The 9445-nt window shown below is 32.9% G+C and overlaps 1 protein-coding gene across 1 annotated transcript in view; it reads right to left on the bottom strand.

Moving 5' to 3' along the window:
• Window positions 1–6714: 6714 nt before the first annotated feature.
• Window positions 6715–9445, bottom strand: part of kl-2 (dynein heavy chain 2, axonemal kl-2) — a 67201-nt gene continuing 64470 nt past the window's right edge. Inside the window, exons 81-83 of the mRNA XM_090101535.1 lie at window positions 9274–9389; window positions 8764–8897; window positions 6715–6889 (exon numbers count right to left, since the gene is read on the bottom strand). Coding sequence (XP_089957661.1) covers window positions 6750–6889; window positions 8764–8897; window positions 9274–9389 — 390 coding nt within the window. The 3' untranslated portion in view covers window positions 6715–6749. The remainder of the gene's footprint in view (window positions 6890–8763; window positions 8898–9273; window positions 9390–9445) is intronic.

Here is a 9445-nt window from a genome sequence, read left to right as displayed (position 1 = left end):
TGATGAACGCTATCCAATCTAGTTGTACTTCAATACATGCAGTATTTCCAAGCATATTGTAATTAAGATATAAACTAATCGGTAAAATTGTATTAAAATCGGTTCAGTAGTTTAGGGAGTCCATAGTACACAAACAGCATGAAACTTAAAAAATATTTTGATTGGAATAAAGTAAGACGTGTTATGTGTAGAATTTCATGAAGAATCCTGGTATCAGGAATTAAAAGCTGTAAATTCCCAAACACTAATCGTGTTAGTATTATTATCTGTTCATTTGACAAAATATACAGAGTTATATTTCTTGATTTCAAATACTTTTACGTCCTATTGTTAAAGTAAGCCTTGGAGTGTCTTGTCTTCCATTGCCATAAGAATCGTTGTTTGGATCCATTTGAATTCTCTTTTTTTGATACTCAAATGCTTACGAATCAGAAAAGGTTATTCTATCAAATACAAATTTTTATTTTCGAAAGAAAATTAAAATATCAAGACGGAAGTTTATTTTAGGGTTACCTAACAAATAAGTTATTATTGATTATGTAGTTTAAACAGCAATGTGATATCTTCAAATAGAAAAATTGCATTCTTCTTCTGGGTAATAGAAGCAGTTTTGACACCAAAAGGCAAAAATACAATAATTGTTATCGCTAGTCATTTACAAAATGAGAGGGTAGATTTATATTTGCAGGCGTACTGCAAATGATGCATTTAATTCGTTTTATTAAATAAGTAATGTTCCAAGGCTATTTAAAGTCATGAATGCAAATAAAAATAATCTTCAGACAGCGATCTACATCAGCTTTAACATTCGGCCTACGAATGTACTACATATAGTACATAAGAATAAAAAACCGGCCAAGTGAGAGTCGGACTCGCACACCGTGGGCTCCGAACAAACCAATTTTTAAAGTGAAACTTTTATTACATCGTCTCAAACTTTTTGGTCTGTGTAGCGCATGTCGCGTGACGGTCGGCTGCCGAGTAGGTATAAGGCAGTGTTCGGAACCGTTCGACCAGTTTCACTTTTACCGTGGTTTCATAAAACCACACAACATTTTTATTATGTTGTAACTCCGAAATTTTATGTTTTTCGAAATTATTCTTCAATCTGCGCTATAAGACCTTATTTTACCCCAATTTCAAAACTCTACGTACACGAAAAGTACCCTGTAGGTGTCGATTCCCTTGCGAATGTCGAAATTTGCAGCATAACCCATTGAGCCCCGAATGGCCCGATCGGTCCACGATACAATAGATTTTCTATTGTGTCTGTGATTCCGGGGCCTGAGTTAATAAACGGCTTTATCTTTTGATTGCGTTGGTTTATAAGTTTGATTTTTTCACAGCTTCAATCGACTCAAGTAATCAATATAAATTTCAGTTTTTTGTCACATCACGCGTTCCTGTGAAAATGGGTCTTGACAGACAGATGGGCAGATGGGATGGACAGACGTGATCCTATTAGGGTTCTGGACCCTTAAAAACCAAACCCTTTGGGATGCAGCCATTAATGCTGCAATTTTTAGCAAATTTTGACTTTTGCAATGGAATCAAAACCGACAGGGTACTTCCCAAGTACCTACATAAAATCTTTAAATTTGGTAAAAAGCAATGTTTTATAAAACAGATATAAGAATAATCGCAAATAACATGATTTTTTTAATTACACTTTATATAAAAAAAAAATAATAATTTCAACTTACAACTAATGAACGGCTACATGTATTAACTTGATATTCACATTAAAAACTCAGATTTATAATACACTAGCGGTCCGCCCCGGCTTCGCCCGTGGTACATATTTACGTTTTCTCTACATAAGAACCATCCTCGTACTTCAAGGAATCTAATAAAAAAAGAATTATCGAAATCGGTTCAGCCGTTCTCGAGTTATGCGCTTACCAACACATTTTGCGATTCATTTTTATATACATACTAGAGGTCCGCCCCGGCTTCGCCCGTGGTACATATTTCGCAATAAAAGGTAGCCTATGTCCTTTCTCGGGTATCAAAATATCTCCATACCAAAGGAGAATGGGCATTTTACTATGGAAGTTGGGCCTGAACCCTTGAGTTGGACCAATACACATGAGATATTGTTTTTATTATAGATCATAACACATAGATAACGGGAAAAATATATATAAAAAAATAATCAACCGGGTTTTTGTACAGTCACATCAAGTTTTATTTCTTTGTGTATAATATTTTTTGCAGTAAATAACTGTTATAAGACAATGATAATATCTTTATGTTACTGCAATTCACTTTCACTTACAAATACGTACTAATCTTAAGCCTTCTAATAACCGAAATACACTAATATTATGTTTTGTAACAGGTACCTATACCGTGTTTATTATAATTCAACGTAGTTAGACGTTTTTTGTGGTTAAACTCAGTCACTCCAGTGACATTTAGATTTATATTTACTTCACTCGAATTAAAAACACCGTTATTGTGCGCAAAATAATAGCCAAATAAATAAAACTTTTTGCCTTGACTGTACAAGAACCCGGTTGATTAATTTTTTTATTTTATTTTTTTCGTAAGGTATGTGTAATGATCTATCACAAAAACAATATTTCGTGTGTATTGGTCTTAGCCCAAGTTTCAGGCCCAATTTGCCCATTCTCCTTTCATGCAAATTGGTATGGAGATATAAGATTTAAGACGCAATCAGAAGAAATAATATTCATATGCGGCATATTCTGAAAACCGCAACTACTAGCAAGGGAATCAAAACCTACTGGTCAAAAGTTAAGTGGACTTGGTTTAAAGCAAGGTTTTACAGCACAGATAAAGAAAAATTCACTAAAAACACTAGAAGTTAAAACATAATAAAAAGTAGGTTTGTTCGGAGTCCTTGAAGCGCGAATCGTATTGAGGTTCAAAACTCTAAAAAAACATTCTTCCAGTTTTAAAAAAATAACCCCAAAATATGTGTAAAAACATCTTTGGACTATCTGGGTTTCAAAAATGACAACTCCCGTGTTGTCGTTCATTTTGAAATTGTGAGACGACAGAAAAACAAAATAAAAACAGAATCAAACATAATATATGCCAACGCAATCAAAAGATACAACCGTTTATGCTGCAAATTTTCGTAATTTTCGACATTTGCAAGGTTATAAAAACTTACAATAGCAACGTCTTATAGCACAGATAAAGAATTCTAAAATATGAATTAAAAGATACCTACAGCATAATTAAAAAAATAAGTTTGTACGAAGCCCTCGTTGCGCGAGTCCGAGTCGCACTTGGCCGGTTTTTTATTTTTTCAGAAACATATGGTTCCCCAATAAAAAATAATATGTTGCATTTGTATTAAGGTAAGAATATGTTGTACAATTAATGTGTTAAATTTCTTTTCCAGTTTGTCCTACACAAATTACATAGTAACATAGTCACTTTGTCCTATATATAGGTCATAGTGAAAACCATTGTTCCCGATGTAGGTTTTTTTTACTATTTTTCCAGCATATAATATACACTTTTAACCATAATATACTAAAATTAAAGGAATTCCATAGAGGTTACGGACTATAATTTGTATAGTTGATTATATCGTATTAAACCTGAGGACAATAAATACCACAAAAACGATACCCATCAATATAAACAAAACATATGTACATTTTATATTGTATGAAATTGAAAAATTTAATTGAAGACGAACAATTAAATTTTTCAATTTCATACAATATGCGAACATCCTGTACGCGAATTTTACGGGGGAAATTATTGTCGGTTCTGAATTGAAAACGAAATATCTTTAAAATGGAACACAGTATAAAATTTTGAATTATATTATAAAAATCTTCATAAAATTTCTTGTAAAATGATGTAAAAAACAAATAAAATATTAAAAATAAAATACGATTAACCAGGGGTCAAAAACTAAGCAACGTACAGTGAAATGGTAGATACATATTTGGAGCCATTATTTGTGGTATAATTATTGGTAATTTTCATTATTTCGGCACATAAACATTAGGATATATAGTGAATAATAATAAAAAGAACAATAAATACTTACCGTTTATCAACTTTCCGCAAAATTTTACATTTTTTAAAACTTTAAAATTTAAAAGTTACTCGACTAAAGTATGACATAATTACTGTTATATTTCGAATATTTATCGGTCAAATTATTAAGTGATGGACTTTAAATATTCAGTAATTCATAAGCTATCAACTAAATAGTCGTTTATGCAGATTTGAACTATATTTGCGTTACAATGAGCTAATTTCCAACCGGCGATGATTTGGCACAGATCTGTGCCACGACAGACAACGGGTACAAAATTTTTGGCTCAGATCTGTGTTCCGACAGACGAGGGTTTAATGCATTTTTGAAAACGAATGACTGATAAAACATATTTGTACATAGGAAAGTGTGGTGTCATTAATGTACAATAAACTAACTGAAAATATCCCCAAAAACAAATGATTAGCTATTTTGTTTATGTAAAAAGAAAAAACCTAATAGGAGTAATCTCTATTCGTTTTTCTTGCTTTTTAATTCCGGAAGCGAAGAATGCCATGCCTTCGCAGTATAGTCAAATAGACGAAAAAGGAACACATTTTCCATGTACGTTGTGCCTATTTTTATATGTAACTCGTCTTACCATTATTGATGATATTAATTTTCTTTTGTGAAATATGTTTTTATTATGCAATAAAGAACGAATGTGTAATAATTTTTTACATGTACAAGTCTTACTACAAAAATATACACCTTTGAATTTTCAACTATTGAATCAAGTTTTAAATTATGTTTTGTAGTAAGACTGTTATTTTTTAAATTGTACTTATACTGTATCTTATTGTATCTGCATAATATTAGTGTGTAATGTAAAGCCATGTTTAATATAATAATCTTTGTAAGACTTCTTTAAGATGTAAATATACAATATACACATATTCAAAAATTAAGTTTTTCATTGCTTTTCCTTTTCACCCTTCACTTCTTTACCTACTTTTGTTGTGTAGTATAGTTTTGAAATGTGAGGAACAAAAAATATATGAAGATTTAATGTGCAAAAATTCCAGGAAATTCTTAAGTTAATGCATGCATAATTCTCATTTTAACTCGTTTATTTTTGGAAACGAATGACTGATAAAACATACATGGGAAAGTATGGCGTCAACTATAAATATTTCCAAAAACAAATGTCTAATCTTTTAATATCTTACGTGTTTAATTTTAAAATCATCAGAACTTTAAAGTAAAATAAAAAAAAAACAGGAATACATTGGCTCTATTCATAAATCTTCATAGGCGTTTTCATCATGTAAGCTCAAAGTTATTCATGTGTTCATTATGCATTGCCATATTATGTATTCTCACTCAAACAACACTCGACTTCTTTTAGAAGCGCTTTTGAATTGACAAAATGCAGAATTAAATATATATCTAATAATAATAGATCCAGAGCCCACGACGGCCAGACATTCCTTTCTTTAATAAAGTTGAAAGTTTCTCTGTATATGTCTCCGATAAAGATAAGAACGACTAGCGATTATCAAGTCTGGGTTGTGGTTACTTTGGCAGGAAACAGGTAGTAAGGGTGTATAAAATTGTACCTAACTTTCATTATAGTTTAAAAGCTAAATTTTATATATGTAACTTGGGGACCTATAAAAAGATGTTACCTTAAGAGCCAGACAGTTTTCATGGTTCTTACATCTAGCCAGACACATTTAAAAAATAACTAACATATCATCAAATTCACATAACTACCTAAAAGCGTAACAAATATGAAATAACCCACTAAAGCATTAGTTAACTATAATTATTAAAAAAATAATAGTATAATATATAAGTAATAATGTTATTACTTATCTTTTACTGGGACTTATGTTGATAGAATTTCACGTATCTCGATGACACAATAAAAAAGTCATCGGGATATGTGAAATTCTATCAACATAAAGCGCGTCACACACGGTGAAGATACTATAATATTTTATCTTAAGATACTGTTATATTTTATATTACAGTATCTTAACGCATCCGGTATCAGCCTTCAGACCATCATTTTTATTTTTGTCATTGCGTACTAAGACCCCTGTAGAACCGCCATCCTGTTACAAATGACGCGAAATTTTGTGGGTATGTGGGTAAAGTATCTTCACCGTGTGTGACGCGCTTAAGTCCTCGTAAAAGATAAGTAATAACTTTATATCTTATATATTATACTTTTATTTTTTTAATAATTATAGTTAACTAATGCTTTAGTGGGTTATTTCATATTTGTTACGCTTTTAGGTAGTTATGTGAATTTGATGATATGTTAGTTATTTTTTAAATGTGTCTGGCTAGATGTAAGAACCATGAAAACTGTCTGGCTCTTAAGGTAATATCTTTTTATTGGTCCCCAAGTAACATATATAAAATTTAGCTTTTAAACTATAATGAAAGTTAGGTAAAATTTTATACACCCTTACTACCTGTTTCCTGCCAAAGTAACCACAACCCAGACTTGATAATCGCTAGTCGTTCTTATCTTTATCGGAGACATATACAGAGAAACTTTCAACTTTATTAAAGAAAGGAATGTCTGGCCGTCGTGGGCTCTTGATCTATAATTATTATATCAAACGAACTCTTTGTAGTCAAGTACCTATTATATACCATTTCCTATTTTTCATAGAAAACTTAAAATAATACATAGTCATAAATAAAACAACCAGTTTATAAAAATATTCTTTATTAGCTCAACCAACACTAAAAATAACACACACTAAGTAGCCAAAGTGCAGAGTAGTGCAGTGCCACGCTTCACCCAAAAGTCCGGAGATTCCTTCCCCGAATGTAAGTCCACGGCCACGACGAATGCACCCATTCGCTTTGGATAATAATATGTTGGACACACGTAGCGATCTGAAACAATATTTAACTTTCATTATTTTACTGTTGCATGTGCTGTAAGCGTAAATTAGAATACACTGAAAGTTAATGTTTTGTTTTTTTTTTCAAGTCATTGTCAAATAACATAGGAGTCTTCTATTCGTATATTCCACAGGTTTGAATTAAGTCGTAAAGAATTTCTATAATATAAATGGGCAGAGTATTCTAACAAAACCTACTTTTGCGTGCCAGTAGAAAATATACAAATCTGTTTAAAATCGGTCGAGAAATTTTTAAGAGCACTAAGTGACATATCACACTAGCGGATTGCGAGCGGTTTCAAAGCGGAGCGGGTGCGCAACGAATACGTTGCGGTTGCGCAGCGAATTCGTTGCGGACGCGTGGCAGATGCGCAACGTTTACGTCGCAGTCATGTACACTCATTAACAAAATGGAATCCGTGCTGGTTGTTACTTATAACTTGTGATAGTATAATAATTATGAGATCATTATTTTTTACGAGTTTCATAACATGTTAATGTTTAGGGTATTGTTTTATCTATTAAATCTTGGTCGAAATGCAATCAGATAACTTAATTGCTCATTAAGAAAGTTCATTAGTGAAATAAATGTTAAAGCTCCTTAACTAAAACAGGGCTATCTTATTATTAGATAAATAGCAGTGAATAGAAAATTTTATCAAGCAACCAGCAACTCACTATCACTTTGCTCATAATTAGGTTCACAAAATCTCTTTATAACATACGTTGCTATGGGAGAGATTATACTGGTCAGTCGTTACATACTTTTGGAATGTATGGTACATTCTAAAAGTCCTAGTAATTCAATTTTATAGCACCTTTTTTTAACAACTCCAGTTGTTATTACATCTTTAGTTAACTGTTAAGTAAGTGCATTTCCACAGTACGGTTAAAAAATTGAGTGCTACAGAAACGATGGAAATATTGAATGGAAGTTAGGCAAGGCGGAAGGGCTGGCTTTTGTGCGAGAGTATACAAAATGACGCGTCCGCAACGAATTCGCTGCGCAACCGCGGCGTGTTCGTTGCGCGCCCGCAACGTATTCGTTGCGCACCCGCTCCGCTTTGAAACCGCTCGCAATCCGCTAGTGTGATATGGCACTAATTTGACAATACATATCACTACATAGTATAAAACAAAGTCGCTTTCCCTGTCCCTATGTCCCTTTGTACGCTTAAATCTTTGAAAGTACGCAACGGATTTTGATGCGGTTTTTTTTAATAGATAGAGTGATTCAAGAGGAAGGTTTATATCTATAATAACATCCATTAAATAGTGGAGAAGTACTGTTATTTTTGAGGTTTCTAATGTGATGTCGTAAAAAATTACATTTTTTCCGCTTACATTGCAAACGCAGGCTGAACCCTACGAGTTTTATCAAAATAATGTACATACTAAGTATTATACACATTGAAAAGGTCTACAGAAAAGTCCGAGATGGTATATGTCTATCTCTTATGGATAACCCACAATAACTTTTGTTTGTCCTTTACTTTTTACGACAAATAATAGCTAATTTTCGATGCGATTTTAATCAATACAGCATTAACCCTTAACCAATTAAATACCTTGAATACATTGTTCATTTAATATAGATCTATATGGCCCTTTACACCGTATGATTTAAGTGAATATTTTCGAAGATATTACAGATTAAAAAATTGCGGGACGTAGCGTACCGGTACCGGCCGGCCGCCCGGCTATCTATTTTATACCCGTGCGAAGCCGGAGCGGGCCGCTATGTTTTTATATATACATACATACATACAACGTTCACAGTTTTTCTGTAGTGTATTTAGTATCAGCATTGCACCCGTGCAAAGCCGGGGCGGGTCGCTAGTTAATAGTTATACAAATAAAACTAACTCTTCAACCTCCGTCCCGTACTTCTAACCGGCTTGAAGTGTATCGGCGACACAGGAAATACGAGTTGCATCGGCAGCGGCTCCTGCAAGTAGCCCTCCTTCTTGTTCCAACTCGCGCCCTCTAGGTATAGCCCTCTGGAAAATTGTAGTTTTAGTTATTTGAGTTTTTTTAATAAATGTTTTTTTTTTCTTTCATTCTTGGGTTTGTAACGCTATAAAATAAATTTGATAAAAATAAAAAAAATATAGAGGTTTAAATAGTTGAAGGCAGTGGCATAGGATGCAGACTATTTTTTTTTCTTCATTTTACAAATTTAACTTTTTCCAATGTAAGAGCTCAAATATACAAGCAAGAATTTATTACCTTAGTAAATATTTAAGAAAAATATTGTTAAATTTACAAAAAATTGACAGGCGGTTGAGAATTTTTATTTATTAATCACGTTTAGGGACCAAAATAGCACTAGAATTATGTCTATAGAATCTAGCAATACTATAAAACTAAACGCACCGTATATAAACCCCCCCGTCTCTCGGCGGTCGCACGAAGGCGGTCTCCTCTAGCGGCATCACCGTGAACTCCCAGCACAGCGTGTCGATGGGCCAGCCCTCGCCGCGTGCTGTCGTCTGTAGTGAAGGGTTATTTTATCATGGGTTTTTGGATCTTATGTGGGTAAGTTATC

The sequence above is a fragment of the Colias eurytheme genome, chromosome 4 (genome assembly GCF_061535395.1).
Source record: "Colias eurytheme isolate Ceu_HAF_F1 chromosome 4, ilColEury1 Martin Lab GWU primary, whole genome shotgun sequence".
Lineage (NCBI taxonomy): Eukaryota > Metazoa > Arthropoda > Insecta > Lepidoptera > Pieridae > Colias > Colias eurytheme.
Note: the sequence above shows the minus strand (reverse complement) of the source record. Positions and strands in the feature narration are given on the sequence as shown.